General features: G+C 41.2%; 1 protein-coding gene across 1 annotated transcript; it reads right to left on the bottom strand.

Annotated features, from left to right (window-relative positions):
• Positions 1-379: 379 nt before the first annotated feature.
• On the bottom strand, positions 380-14,232 carry LOC148032180 (putative protein phosphatase 2C 15). Its single transcript, XM_087682804.1, has 8 exons — positions 13,569-14,232; positions 5,646-5,817; positions 5,412-5,565; positions 5,248-5,311; positions 5,040-5,147; positions 4,543-4,668; positions 1,849-2,081; positions 380-1,397 (listed from the first exon to the last, which is right to left on the bottom strand). The coding sequence occupies exons 1-8, from the start codon at positions 13,791-13,793 to the stop codon at positions 1,181-1,183; spliced, it is 1,299 nt and encodes a 432-aa protein (XP_087538930.1). The 5' UTR covers positions 13,794-14,232; the 3' UTR covers positions 380-1,180.
• Between the last annotated feature and the right edge of the window lie 1,434 nt (positions 14,233-15,666).

Raw genomic sequence — 15,666 nt, 5'->3', positions numbered from 1 at the left:
ATCAAAGAGCTAACCTAGGAGCATTTTGCAGGAATAACCTAGAAGTAACTTGCCTGGTTGTCAAACTACTCTTAGATTCAGCATATCACCCTATGTTGGGGTGGAAATATTCCCAATGCTAAGTAGCCCTCCCCCACCCACACACACACACCCCCCAGCCCCCACCACCCACCCCCAAACAGGGAAAGAAAAAAAGGAAGCCCTTCTAAATCACTTGAACAATTATCAATGTGGTGTAAGATGTGATTCTCTGTTGGCATATGCACTTTCCCTTAAACTCATTAGCTTACAGCAAGATGTATATACGATGTTTGGCTTGGAAAATGAAGTTCCACCTATATACTCACAATTGTATTAGGATGTCCTAAATGGGAATGCTATTGTGATGATTGATTGAGGTGAAGCATCAAAATCTTTTATGTATGTTCAAAATCCTCACTATAGAAAGAGAAGCTTGACATGTATCCCTTTTCCTGGAAAGGAGACACACTGAATTTGTGATTCCTTAACACACACACACACACAGGCCTTTGAGATTTATCATCTAACTAAAACTTCTTCAATTAGTTGGAAGCTGAAAATCCATGCTCTCTTGAGCATTGGTCAACCTGTTTCCAAAGTTATTTAGACTAGATCATGTATAAAAGTAGTGCCAACATTCAATATGGTACAGCCATGGCTGGCTTTCAGTACAGGAACAGTTGGTAGAACCTTGCGTAGCACTCAAGTATGATAAATAACTATTAACTGAAGGGGAAGGCTTCCATGTTGTGACATGACAGAATCCAGATGCACTTGCCGGCTTTCAGAACCACTGAGTCCTTGAACCAAACTCTTTAGTGGGTTTACTTTCCGGAAATGCTCAAGATGTGATTCCCAGCTTTACATAAAGACCTCCCAATCACAGTTTATCAGTGGCCATTCTGTCAGATGCAGCTGAATTTGCACTGCATGCCTTATTGCCTTTTCCTGTACAATTGAATATTTTACCCAAAGTATCAAGCCTGTGTTCCCATATGTCTGCACTGCCATGCTCATCTAGACAGCTTTTCCAATTGTATTCTTCCTTGGTAGGGTTCCAGATCCAGCAGTGCTTTGTCCAGACATTCTAGAACTTTCTACCATTGGGGTACATGCAGAAAAGCCTACTTCATTGATGAAGGGAGAATCGTATAACCAATCATATGACACTGACTCCTCTTGCAGCTCGCTTGCCCTCCATCGCATCTCTTTTGGCTTTACAAGCCACACAGAGGAAAGGGCCTTCCCATGGTCGAGTACTCATGGAGAAGAAAGAACCAGCATGCACAGAAACGCCTTCTGGAGTTATATCTGCCTGACAGATAGCACACTGAAACAACCCTGCTGCATTTTGTGTTGAAATCTCAGAACCAAGCCTGCAAACCATACATTCAACTCAAGCGTTATCTAAGGTTCAACCAAACTCAAAAATAAATCAAATTTTATGCTCAGGACTCCGTGTGTATATCCATGATCAATTTAGCTCAAATAAAAAAATTTAAGCAGTTACACCAAAACAGACTCTAGCCTCAAATGGCACCATCAGTAACAGAACGGTGAACAGGCAGTCCCCCGCAGTTACTTAGAGCTTAACAGAAACACTAGTACTGCAACTACTACTGCTACTACAACAAGATCAGAAATAGTCATTGCTGCTAGTATCTCAAAATTCCTGGCTTCATTTTCAGTTTCCAATTGCCTTATCAGATTTGTTGGATAGCCTACTGTAAGTCTAGGAGTTCACTGGGGGGCCACAAGCCAACCTACAATTAGTTCATGCAGAGAGAAAAAGTAGAACTATCAAACAATTTTTGGAAAAGATATTACCTCTCAGCCAAAATAGCAGATCCCTCTTCAAACAACTCCTCAACAACGCCAACTTTTTCCAACTCATTGGCCAACTTTCCGCTCATTCCTCGAGTTTTCTTTCTGAATAGAAAAGCTTTTAATCGGCCTTTCTTCGTAAGTGCAGGAGCCACTGGTGGAGAAACTTTGGGAGGCATTATATCGACCACAACACATGTTGTGTCATCCCGCAGACCCCTGGTCTTCAGGGATTCCTGCAAAACTTTGTCAGACTTTGATTACTGAAGGTAAAAACATGAAGCTAATTTGAAGGTACAAGTCTACATACATTGACTAATATAATTTCACCATCCATCTTTCATAACGTACTTTTCTTTTACCAAATTACCACTTTATGTGATGTTCCATTTTTCATTCAATGCCAAAGGGCAAATCAAAACTTCCTTGCCATAAGAGACTAGATTTCAGACATAGCCTTGAGCTCCATCGCTCTATCAAAACCACAAAGTTGCTGATATTAACTCCATACATTCAAAAACTGGCAAGTCTAATTTTTGACAAACAAGGTTCACTTAACTAGTATAGTTTTAGCATTCACTACAAGTTTGCATTTCTAACTTCGTCCCTTCAATGCCAAAGTAAAATGTGTAATATGGCAGCCATCAACTCCAACTCCATCATCCAATCAAGAACACAAAATTGGTAAGTTTTACGTTTTGTTATTGAAAACCAGAAAATCTAGCTTGTGAAACTGTGTTTGGTAAACGAGTCCCAAGATGCTTTAATTTCTAGATCTGCCCAAGGCTCAAGCACAAGGAATACACAGGTAAGTTCCAAGTTAACCATATCCCCATACATTAGCTTTTCTTGTTCCTCCCTATCCGTGACCTGCATGGTCAACCACTGCATTGCAAACAAATTCCCATTGATTGTATTTCATTGTTAACATACCCCACTGCATCCTTCTATGTAAGAAAGTGCAACACACAAAATACAGGTCACCACAAATAAGATATAACTCCTATATGCTAGCACTAAACTGACTTGACTTGCTATCTCGTTGCCCAGCACCCAAGTAAACATCCTACACACGTGGAGTGCTAGCTGCTTAATCTGGTCCCATTGCTTCCACCCCTGCCTGCGTTAAGCTGTTTCACCTGCCCACTGATTTGGACCAAGTATGTCATGAGCGTAGAAATAGACTGACCAAACCCACACCACAAATTGGCATGCACCAAAGGTTAAGGCTAGATAAAAAATTAACGTTTTCACCTATTCCCAATGAGAGAGAGAGAGAGAGAGAGAGAGAGAGAGAGAGAGAGAGAGAGAGAGAGAGAGAGAGTCATCATCAGTTTATCTCAGCCTGTTGGCAAGAAAGATCTGGTCCCTTTTGTCTGAGATTTGGCATCTTGTGGTTGGAGCTACCATGCGCCACCATGATTGGGTATTTGCAAGGCCTAGATGTCAGTTCCTGTGTGGCCGCATATGAAAATTGTATTTCACTTTCTGAATTTCTGGGGTTGTTGCCATAACTTTTTTACCAAAATGTGTTCATTTTTTACTCCCATTTCGCAGTGCAAAATCATATTGCTTGACTGAGAGGCCTTCTTCACTGGCAGTTTGGTATCATGCAGTATGCAGGTGTTCTCCCCAGGGATGATTTGCTCTCTTGGCATTGAAGGAAATCAGAATTACAACACTCCATGAGAAGACAAGTGATTAAAATATTACCCACAATGTATTCACCCTCTTAATGGATCCATGGTTATAAGAGGGGGACCGAACACAGTATTGGGCTGCTAGAGAGACTCAAGCATTGAGAAGGCAGCAGAGATTGCCTGGATCCTAGAAGACAGTTAAAACATACATATCAAGAAGAGGCCTATTACCTTGCAGTTCATTATTCTTCACCAAATATTAGTTTCATAGAACATTGTTGCCAACACAACCCAGAATAATTTTGTATGCAACTTGCACCTCATTGGTTAGACCATAAGGTCTTTTCTTTGTTGTCTTCTTACTGATAATTACATAGACCACTGTGATGGTGCTTTGCAAGCATTTGGAAAATATAGCACAAAGACTTCCTGTGATGAAGCTGAGACAATAATTTCATGCTAATCATTGTTCTCATACTGGTAAGCAGCAAGACTCGAAACTGGGCAACACTACAGTTTTCAAGTACCACACTTAAATATGAAAATTCAATGTCAACACAGACTAGGTTCACATTCCTTGAATCTTGTCGATGTATGGAGGAAAATGTGCCCTCTCTCTGGTTTTCTTTCTTCTATTTGTGTGAATATGAGGTGCAAAGCACATGTTGATCAAACTGTGAAGTTAATCCAAGACAAATAAAACTAGTAATTGCCTCTATAACAACTAATTTCAAAGAGAGAGCTTCAGCAAACATGCTGTACCCTGCATATTAGTTTTACTCACATTTTTCCTGATCTCTGTTGTCCACTCGTGTAAGTCATAGTAAATGTGAATAAGAAAATGGAAAAAATAAAAATCTCAAAAATAATGTACATGACACAGAATGGAGGATTTTGTGAATGCCTCTTCACTTTTTCCTTTGATATTTAGTAACTGATTGATGCAGAATTCACATATTATTGAACTTAGATGTCATTTAGAATAACAAAAACATGGCCAAAAAAGTGTCTAGCTGCTAGCAACTTAGTCAAGTCTATGAAAGAGCCCACTTCACACCTTGACAATTTGCTTTGCTGCAAGCTCAGCAGGTAAACCTCGAGAACACTTGGCCACTCGTTCACAGTTGATTGCATCCCAAACACCATCTGATGCAATAATGAGTCTGCCACCAGCACTTGAAAGCTGCCACACCAACAAGTTATTTTAGGACTTCAAGGACACTCTAGGTCTTGTAAGATTATGTAAAGAACAACAAACTTCTTTGATACTCTAGATTTTGTGTGAGACTCTACCCTACACACCCACCCTAAACACCCCCCGACCCCAGTGGGCAGGCAGATTTCCTTTCATGGTCTCTCAAACATGACCATTCTAACAAGCAGTTGTATAATGCACCTTCTCTTTCTTCTAGCATTGCCTTTTTTTGGGTCCAGTAATATGATTAGCACACATCTCTATCAAACAAGATGGGAGTTTCCCTCAATTAACTCATCTGCTTGCATCCACATATTGTTTAAATGTTCAGTTTAAAATAGCTTGATACCCCACATTACCTTTACTTGTTTCACATGAGGTATTGGTACAATAAACTCGCCAACGTCCATATCACCTATAGAACGTGAGAGGCAAAGACCCCCTGGCCAGCATCTCAAGGGGCCAATCTGCACATAAAACCTGCAGTTAAAGAGCTACCTCAACTGATAAATCTATAGGAAACCTGTTATCAAGTGAAAGAGATGGAAGTTTCAAATAAGTTCTTACCTCAACTCCCCCAACCAAGCTCAACCTGCCAACTTCACCTCCACTTGCTGTAACACGGTCCCTTCTACAGTGACACACAGATGAAGATAAAAATTAGTTGGTCCACTGCAGCATTAAAAAAGAAATAAAGGGAATATGTAACAAAACCATGCAAATCGCCTCACTCTTCCAAATTCTCATCCAATCTGTGATCAACAGTCAGTGTAGAAATAATGCCTCCTTGTGACTCCAGAATGCAACGAGAATCTCCCACACTGGCCACCGTAACAGTCCATCCATCGACAACAACAAATGTGACCGTAGTTCCAGATGATTGTTCTGAAAAGCTGACCAAACTTAATGCTGATAATAAATTGATCAAATCTTATTGAAAATATTGTGAAAAGGTATGCTTCTACCTTTGCCCTGGAAATCTTTATCAGTCTTTACAAAACCAGCAACCAGTGCTCTTGGCAAAATGTGAAGCCATTCATCTCTGCTGAGATTTGGAGGTACAGCCCTCATTATGTCCTTTAGAAGATTTTCTTTGGCATATGCAGCAGCTGCAGCTCCATTATGACCATCTAGGACCTGAAACAAAGATCAACCATTTTAAGTGAACCAATACACAGTTTGGTGTCTAAAACAACCTAGAAAAAAGATTCCTGTACTTCATAACCCAAGGGTTTAGGATGTAGAAAGGCCTTCATATCCTCACTCAAAGTACTATAGAAAAACTTTTACATCCATAGAAATCCAGCCATCATATCAATTACACAAAATGGAAATCACAATGGCTTTTCACAATTACAACCATGTGATCTTATCTACAAAGACCTCCTCACATATGAAGACCGGCTGCAATGTGATTCTCTAAAGATGGAGGACCAAGCAGCATCATGGTATCTATACTGGAAGCCTCTTCATGGTTATAAGAAATGTTTAGAGTCTTTATTTTATTTACATTTTAAGCCACCAAGAAATCATCACTTAATCATTTTTTGGCATTTTCTAGCTCTTAAAACAATCCCAACAAGAATTAAGTAAATTAAAATGAGAATCTAGAATATTTGGTAGGACAGCTGTCTCAAAAAGTTCTATTAACAGTGCACTGCCACTTTCATCCCCCATCCCCACTTTTGATTCACCAGCTCTCTAACCTCTCCCTGCTGCCTCAATCATCGTTGCCAGCATTCTCTCTCCACTCTCATCATCACCATCATGATCATTATCTTCATCATATGCTGTCTACAGGTTGCTTCCCTGCAAAGAAAGTACAGGGAAACCCTAAGATCACACTGAGAGAAGACAAAGAAGAAGTAGGGTTTGCAGTGGAGACAACAGAATGTACAGCAAACAGAACAGTCAATGAACTCAGAAAACAGAGATTGAATGAAAACAAGAATAATGTACAATGACGATACAATGGGGACCTCAGGCCTCTACATCTCCAGGAGTGGGGCTGAGTCATGAACCACAAAAGTTTGGTTTTGAAAGAGTTGCTCAATATGACTGCACCATCCTGGCTGATCAAGGCAACGGCTATGAGGGGAGTGAAATGCAGTCCTCCATGCAAAGAGATGTTGGAGAAGCCACTGAATGAAAATGCAGCAGTGCAGGGCGCAAAACACAATCATCTATAGCTATGGGTGATGATGAAGTTGATTCCACAGGCAGCAGTAGCAAAAATGAATGTATGCTGATGGAATGAACACATAGCAGAAAAATGCAGCTGTCTACCATCAAATGTGGCCTCCAAGAAGTAGGGTGGCTGTTGTAGCACATGTGCCACTAAGTGTAGCGGCAATAAAACACAAAGCCAACCCTTTGGAGAAGATGACGACTGCCTAGAGAGGTAGAAAACCTGTCGTTGTTGCCATGCGACAGCTGAAAGATCATCATAGTATCATGGCCAATGGGACATGAAAACAGTGAAGATATGCTAGAGTTTGCACCGAGGAAACACAGCATGTACGACCAAGATTGAAACACAAAGACTCAAACAGTGACAAGCAAAACTCAAACCCTAAATGCAAAATGCAAAACACAAACACAAAACTCAAAATTCAAAATACAAAGACAAGCACAAAGAGAAGAAACTCTGAAGTGAAAAAATGCTGTAAATGAATGTAAGAGTACAAAATGCCCAAGGGCAAAGCAATGGAGTGTCGCAGAGTGACGTCCACTGGAGATGGATCCCAAGTGTTGTGACCACTAGTCGGAGTGACAAGCAAGGAAACACCAAACATTGATCAACAAAGTGAGGAGACTGAGGTGATTGCAGAGGATAATGCCTCATGATGTGGGCGAGGCCTGCAAAACGCAGCAATAGAAAGCCAACAGTAGAACACATCAGTAGAACATTGCAATAAGACACCGTAGTAAAACACCACAATAGAATGCTACAATACAATACCGCAATAGAATGCTGTAGTAGAACACCAAGTGGAGATGATGAATGGTAACTAGGAACTGCAATGTCCTCTGATAGGGGTATGAGCAACAGTGGAAAGGAGAGAGAAGGATGAATAAATGAAAGAGGGGTAAGAATCTACACAAAAGTGATGAGGCTGAATGGTGGGCAGCCTATCTATTAATAGATGTTGAAGGGTGCCCCAAAAATTCAGGTTTTGTGGGACCACTAAAACACTCTTGAACCGCACTCCAATCTTGTGTTTTACATTAATTAAGCATGTTTTGGGACTGTTTAAAAGGTGCTGATAAGATGTAAAGCTAGTTTTAGCTCAACACCCCCTTTGAGGCCCAAAACTAACCCGAAAGGGAAGATTTGCAATGTTCACCCCAAGGTATCCCACCCCAAAGTAACCAAGGTATCAGACAACAAGTGCATGTCAGCTACCCAATGGCCTACCAAGACTACAAAGCCAATGGTTATCTTACCAAGAGAATCCAAGTAGTCACCCCAAAGAGAGGGCATCAAACAAAGAGTACTTGTCGACTGCCTAATGGCCTACCAAGCCCGACAAAGGCAGATGGAACCACATAGAACTTTTTTTTCTAAAGTTAAAAGTTCATTTTATGGGTGGCAACTGATTAAGTAACAATGACCCAGAATACAAGAGTAGGGATGGTACACCCAACACATCACAAAATAGTACAAGCTTACCCATCCACAAGAGGATTGCAATGGTAAGGGAAAGGTAATGAAGTATCATGTGAAAAAAGATGGTGGTACAATCCACCAATGGAAACGCCTTAGGATCTGTCTAGTAATGCTCTGCACAATGGGATACATAGTATGCTACATTCTGAAGAATGCTCATGCAGCAGGTGCCAATTGGGCAATGTCCCTTGTGGAAAAATTGTTCGTTTACCCAAGCGCCCTAGTACAAAGATGATGAAATTATGCAATTCATAGGGGAAGATACAACAGGAGGAAAAAGGCCCATGTCGAAGACAAGTGCCGAAACTTGTAGAATACCAAGAAGGATAGGAACTCCCTCTCAACTTGGATATCGATGCCATAGAAGGAAGAGGAGCCTGATGATGTCAATCCTCATGTGGTGCCGAGAACCATGTGGATGAAGAAGATAAAGCATCCCTACTGGAAGGGCAAGGATAGAATACACCGCTATGATAGCATCAAGAGATGTTGTACAATCAGCCGTGGGAGGGAAAGCCTCCATGCGAAGAGCAAAACTTCAAGTAGATGGAACCATGAAAAGAACGGCACACAGCTCCTATCTCCAACTTAGGAAGGACCGGTGCAAACCTGCATGAGAGACCTACACTAAAATACAAAACCTTGCAAAAGAGATCATAGTCTACAAGCACAGAGGTGAGTAGTGAAATGCTCCAAAAAAACAAAATTGAAAAGCAAAGCTAAGCTAAGCTAAGTGCAATGCAAGGAGTATGTAAGTATGCAGCAAAAGTCTAAAAAGGGAGAGGCCAAGTGTGTGGCCACCATCATATACGGCAAGGTGGAAAAGTGGTCCTAGAAGGCGTTGTGGATGCTCTAGGAATGGATACGTAAAGTGCAATAGGTATTATCTTAGTAATCTTCGACATCAAAATTGGTGTCCCTTTCTGTATTTCTTTAACTTGATTGTTAATGGAATGAGTACAAGCTGAGATTCACAATCTCCTTTGTTGTTCCAAAAATCCTTTTTGCTGTAGCAAAAATTAGTGATCAATTCGGGCCAATTGCCTCTTAATTTTTCACCCAAAACTTGCACAAGTGGAGCCACCAACTGGCCAAATGCTGCCCCAAATCACAATGAATGTTTGGCATCTGAATTCCCTGACAATTACACAAATTTTAGGTGTTGAATTTGGTATACGATGCCTTCACCAATTGGCACGGGTCTTGGGACTTGTCAAACCCTGGTTCTGCAAAAGTTTAGGTTTTACAACAAAGATCTCTCTGCCGTCCACCAAATTTAGTTGAGATCTGCTCAAAATGGCTGAGAAATGCTCAAATCTCTTGAGAATGGATTGGAGAAGGTGAGAGAGAAAACTGATTTTTTCCACAAAAAAACCCTGAAATCCGCCTGCAGTCTACCGCAGCCTACATTTAATGTAGTCACCTACTGTGAGGCACCTCCGAAATGCTGTCACCTAATCAGCAATGATATTGCCAGTCCCTGAAAGGTGACTCCCTGCTGTCCCCTGCCTGTTGAGGCCCCCAAATGGCTGTCTTGTGCACCAAGTTGATGTTCTCTGATCAGAAAATGGACCAGTATCGCTCTCTCTTCCTCTTCCAAGCTGTAAACTGACTGAATGGCTGAGACCCAGCCCCCAAAAACGTTTTCTAAGTTTGCATGGGCATTTCTGCCAAGTCGCGGCCTTCTAAAACCATTTTTCAACATTATCCAACCATCTAATTAATTTTCAGCATTAAATAATACTGAAAATTAATGTCAATGTGCCCATCCATAATTAAATTGGCTAGGCCATTTGCACCCTAGAGCAAGTACATCTTCCATTTTGACAGCCTCCTATGCTCAAATGGAGGAATAGATTGCACAACTACAATCGCAATATCAAAACCAAGCCCATTTGCCAGAACATTACTACTATCAAATTAGTAACTACCACTTTATTGTGGTATGGATTTTTAATCCTATCTCTAAATATTTAAAGAAAAAGAGATATGTATCTCACTTCAAGATAGCACTATTGTCCTAAATGCAAACACATGTTCATAAAACTTATTAGATATGTATGAGAGAATAGAATCTTCTATGGCACTAATGAGAGGTTTTGTAGTTATAAAATGCGCATTCCTACTCAGTTTCAAACATTGAAGCAAATCAAGGCTAAAGCAAGCAAGGATGCAGTAATGATTTCTAACTATAGCAGCTCCAAAAGAAGATGTTACTATTGTTGGTTTTTTTCACTTTCAAGTATTATAAAGGCCAATTCTCCTGATAAAGCTCTTCTTATCTTGTTAAACACAAGACTTCAAAGCCATAGAAGATCCAATGAGTATGAAGAAGGGTTGAGCAATTGCAACCACGTTTTTTTTCTCATTCCTCTCTCTAAGATGGTCAATTTTGCTCTCTAATTGCTCTTCATATCAAATCTTAATTGCTGATGTAAGTCTTGAGGTCTCATGTGAGATGGACCACGTGAGATTTCTCCATTTGGGGCCTACAATGTTTGTAAATACAAGACTTCAACGTCAATGGAATTCGTGGTGGGTATGGAGAAGAGTTGAACCATTGCAACCATGATTTCTTCTCACTCCTTTGTCCAAGATGGCCAATTCTGCTCTCTAATTGCTTTTCACAGGAAACCATAATTGCCAGTGTAAGATTTGAGGCCTTATGTGAGATGAACTGTGTAAAATTCTCTGACGTGCAAAATTTTCCTATTTGTGATTGTTGCCTATCAGCAAAAATGGAGTTAAAGAGGCAAACCATCCATGCCTCAGCAAATGCCCCAACATCTTCCCCCAAGACTAGTCCAAGACTGAGTGAAGGCCATTTGATTCTAGGCCAATATTCCAAGATTGAGTGGAGTCAATGATTCCTCTACTCACAACAAAAGGACCTCCACTCACAGCAAGAGGAATATAGGGCACTCCTCCATTATCTTTGAATGAAGTTCCTAAACACATTTATAATTCCAAAACCTTTCATGAATAGAATAAGCAGCTAGAGGCTCTCGATGTTGCAAGTTCTCCCAACTGACTTAACATCTTCATTCACAACAAAAACACTTATTCAAGTCAATAAAAAGCTCATTTACACATCCCATCACTATTTGTGACCAGCATTGTGTGACATAATACAGTTAGGCTCAAATCAAGTAGTTGACCAGCTATTAAGCCATTAATTTATGATTATAAGGTTATTAATTCAGGGTGACCCATCGTATCACAATATAAGGTTAGACAAGTAAGCCTAGTTTGCAAAACTCACTTAATATCAAAACTTGGTTTCAAAGTCTCTCCTCTTCCTCTCTTCTATGTATGAAATTGACAAGATTAGTCGTGTCTTCATGCATAGCTGCAATAATGGTACAAAAACTTCATGTCTTCTTCTTTGTGGTGCCCTTGGAGGCATGGATCTGGCTTGACGCGCTACCAAGCTTAGACCACTCAACACACTGGGTTGGAACATGCCATTTAGCCCTTCTTGCAAGGTCCATCTCACTTGCATTATTTATCCTGCCCCGCCTTGCGCCACTTAACTTTGAAAGATGTGGAGGAGTCTTCTCTTGGACTGATTTGCACGAGGAGCACATGGGACATGATTGGACCACCTAACATGCTGCCCCTCTCCCGCTGTCAATCAATCACTTATGCTCATGCTTCAGCATGACTGCTTCCATCTGGAGAGAGCGAGACTTATGCACACTGCTGGTAATTTAGTGCCTAGTCCTTTGTACTTTTCTTGTGCTTTATATGGTTTCCATTTCCCAAGTATATTCTCTTTGAGTTCTTGTGTTCTTGCAGTGTTCTTTTCTGTCTTTTGTGTTCTTGCAGTCTGTTACAGCAGTGTATCTTTCCTTCCATTGCTGCACACTTTTCTGACAGCTGCCCAGCCAAGTCTCCTACATCTTAGGCACTATGATTTATCTGCCAGACTCTAGAGCTCACCAGTAGAGATATCTTCTTATGGGCTAATCACTCCAATAGTTAGTTTCTATAACAAAATGGAAGTGAGATCTCTACAAAATCTGAACCTCAGAGCTAGCACAGCTGTTCAGCTTCAAAAAAGATCCAGAAAACTCCAACGAGTCTTGGAAGAGAGACGCCACTGCTTTTTCACCACCCCTTGCAATAAGAGTTATCATCGGAAAGATCCAGAAAACTCCAACAAGTCATGGAACTGAGAAGCCCACTACTTTTACACCTTCCCTTGCAATAAGAGTTATGAATTAATATTCCTAGCATCAGAAGAGCCACACAGATATCACATATCAACTATATCACCTGAAAAACCAACTCAAACTAACCTCCTTCAATGGAAGAGACTGAATCCTCTGATTCATAATAAGAAGTCACATCTCTAAAAAGTATGTGTCGTTGGTGGATAATAGATGAAAAAGAAGTCTTGGAAAGAGAGAGGCAGATGCTTAAAGAGCAAAAAGACCAAAACATAAGGAAAAGTTCAAGGTTATACCACGGATGGCAGAATGTCTGTACATTAAAAGGTTAGACCAGCATTCACTATCTGAATCATGAGTGATTGAGAAACAGTGTCATTGAGTCAGAATAGTCCATACCATGAAGCATTCCCTCGGAACGCAATGCTTCCTTAAAAATCGAGGGGAAAAGTTTTAAAAAAAACAAAGGATCACAACTCAAACTTTGAAGCACATAGGCAGCATGAGACAGTCAGTAAGAACCACCTTAGCTTAAAAGGTAAAGGTATGCCAGCTTAAAAAATATTTGGAAGAAACATCAGTCAGCCCCTCTAGCTTTAGCACAGGCTAAACATTGCTACTCCAGCCACGTGCTGGACCACTCCAGCCACATGGTGGAGAACAGGAAATGGTATCTCATTAGTTCCAATATATGTGCTGTGATGAAAAAACCATAAATGTCTCACAAGGCTATTCTGGATTTGTCTTGTGCGTCTTATATTTGCCTCCTTATGATATATGCCACAAGCTTGCACGTTTAGATTTCACACTACAGGTCCCAATTGCATTCACTCGGACCTTAATATCCTGGTAACGGATGGATGATTGTGAAGTATAAATGTCCATAGCCTCGTCCTATGAAGATGTGTTATATGCAAATGCGTGGAGCACCAGGCTCGCCTCCCCTTGCATCATACCGTGGTTCTTGCTTCCAAGTGTGTAGAGGCTGGTAATTGCGATCCAATTACTCAGCACTGATGAGAAGACAGAGAGACGCAGGCGCTTACCGAGAAGATGGCAAAGCTTGAAGATCGATCTCCCGGTATTCTTTGGCAATCTGTCTTGACAAACGTGAAATCTTCCCCTTTCTTCTGCTGGGCGGCGAGGCCAAATCGAATCAAGGGCCTCTGAATCTTCTCGTTCTGGAGCTCCCGGCTAAGCAGGTAAGAGAGAGGGACCATCCGCTGGCCTGCGCAGTCCTTGAGCACGAAGCCATCTTGGCCCTGCCCCATGGTAAGGTGGTAGGTACTACTGCTAATGAGCGGATGGAGGTGTCATGTTGCAATCAATGCGGAAATCTGACACAGAGAGAGGGGAGACATGCTGTTGTAATCGATCAATCACGAAATCTGGCACAGGGACAAGCACTGAGATGAATCCTGATGAAGTGTGGCAATGATGGAGATCATGAAGCGCTGAGATGGCTCCTGAAGAAGAGTGGCAATGATGGGAATCATGAAGAACATAATCATGATCTTGTTCTGCATGTTCTGCTTCTTCTGTTTGATGATCTTCTTCTTCTACACCTTTTGTACTTCTTCTTCCTCCTGTTTATCTTCTTGTCTTGTTTTATCGGTGATGATTGATGTGTGAAGTGGAGGTGATGATGGGTTTGGATGCAGGCTGCTACAGTAGAGGGCCTTATTTAGCCTAGTCTGGGGGGGTGGGGGGTGGGTGCAGAGACAGTGATGGGAAAAGGCACACGCATAAACAACGGCAACAGTCCTTCCAAGTTCCATCGAAAGTGTCCCCCAGTTATCACCCCCTCCCTTGCGCAGCTGCGCTTTTGTGAATCTCCACGTGGCATCAGCCCACAAACCCGAGTCCAGACAGCTGAGAAACAATAAATGCATGTATCTGGACTACTGGGCATTCACAAACCTACACACAGTCCCTTTATCAGGTCTGTTCACACCAGATCGTGGTTACGTTAACCTCGACAGCTCTAGCACGATGTACACGTCATGTGTGTAGGTTTGGTACGTTATCTTGATGTTATGAGGACACAGTAAAAAGTATGGAATGCATCATCATCCAACTTCTCTATTGATGTAGAGAGTCAATGTGATCTGAGCCATTAGTACTAGTGTGAGTTGTATGGATTATCCGAAAATACTAGATTTTTAGATAATTTTAATATATTTTTTATATTATTTATTGTAAAAATCTGAAAAAGCTTCTAGATTAGGATGGCATGCAAAAAGCTAGTTGCTCTTTCAGCCAATTAGGAGTTTTTCATAAAAAAGACAGATTGACGAAATCGAGCGCGTCGCGATTGTTGTAAACAGGTTGAAAACTGCAGATTGAACTGAAAGGAGAAGGAGTGATCTAGGAGATCCGTGAGCAGGCATACCCCCCTTTCGGAGCCAACGGAGCCATCAGATTTGGGTTCTGGACAGCATAGAAAGAGCTGATTTTTCTGATCCACGTTTTTGGTCTACGAAGGAGCTCCAGGAGAACTAATGCCTGGAGATTGCTTCTGAGTAGTGCAAAGATTCCAGGTTCTTTCAATACATATTGTTTCAATTCATTATGATTTGTTTTTGTAGTGCTTACTACTTGGATTCTCTATCTTCTCTTTCATCTCCTATCTCTACTTCCTTCTACTTCTAATCCCCGGTGGATTCGACCTTTCGACAAAAACCCATCCGACAACGTGTCGACAAGAGGATGGGGGTATACATGATCTCAGGTGCACATGGGCCGAGGTCAGTAGGATGTGCAGCTACCAAGTCTAGTTTTCAAAAAACCTGCTCTCTGCTCCCGCCTTCTTTCTCAAACTGGTTACACACCAAATGGCAAACGCCCAATACCTACTTAAAGATGTGGGCATACAATCTTTGAAATTGGGCACGGACATGAGCACAAAGCTCTTACACACCAAAAGGGCACATTTTGCAAAAAAGTGAAAAACAATATATTAGTTTTTTATTGGCTACAAATGCAAAAAGTGCACCTTTATCCATCACTTTACAAACTAGGGAAGGGAGACTTCTCATCCAAAAGTGGGTGAGGAGTTCACATATTTAGCAAATAAATAGTAGGTCACGTCCTCTCCCATGTGTAAACAACTGCGAATGCCCAACCCTAAAATAAGTGCTTTTG

Source organism: Lygodium microphyllum, chromosome 8 (genome assembly GCF_053477565.2).
Source record: "Lygodium microphyllum isolate KBCC chromosome 8, Lygodium_microphyllum_v1.1.10, whole genome shotgun sequence".
NCBI lineage: Eukaryota > Viridiplantae > Streptophyta > Polypodiopsida > Schizaeales > Lygodiaceae > Lygodium > Lygodium microphyllum.
This window is presented reverse-complemented; position numbering and strand designations above follow the sequence as displayed.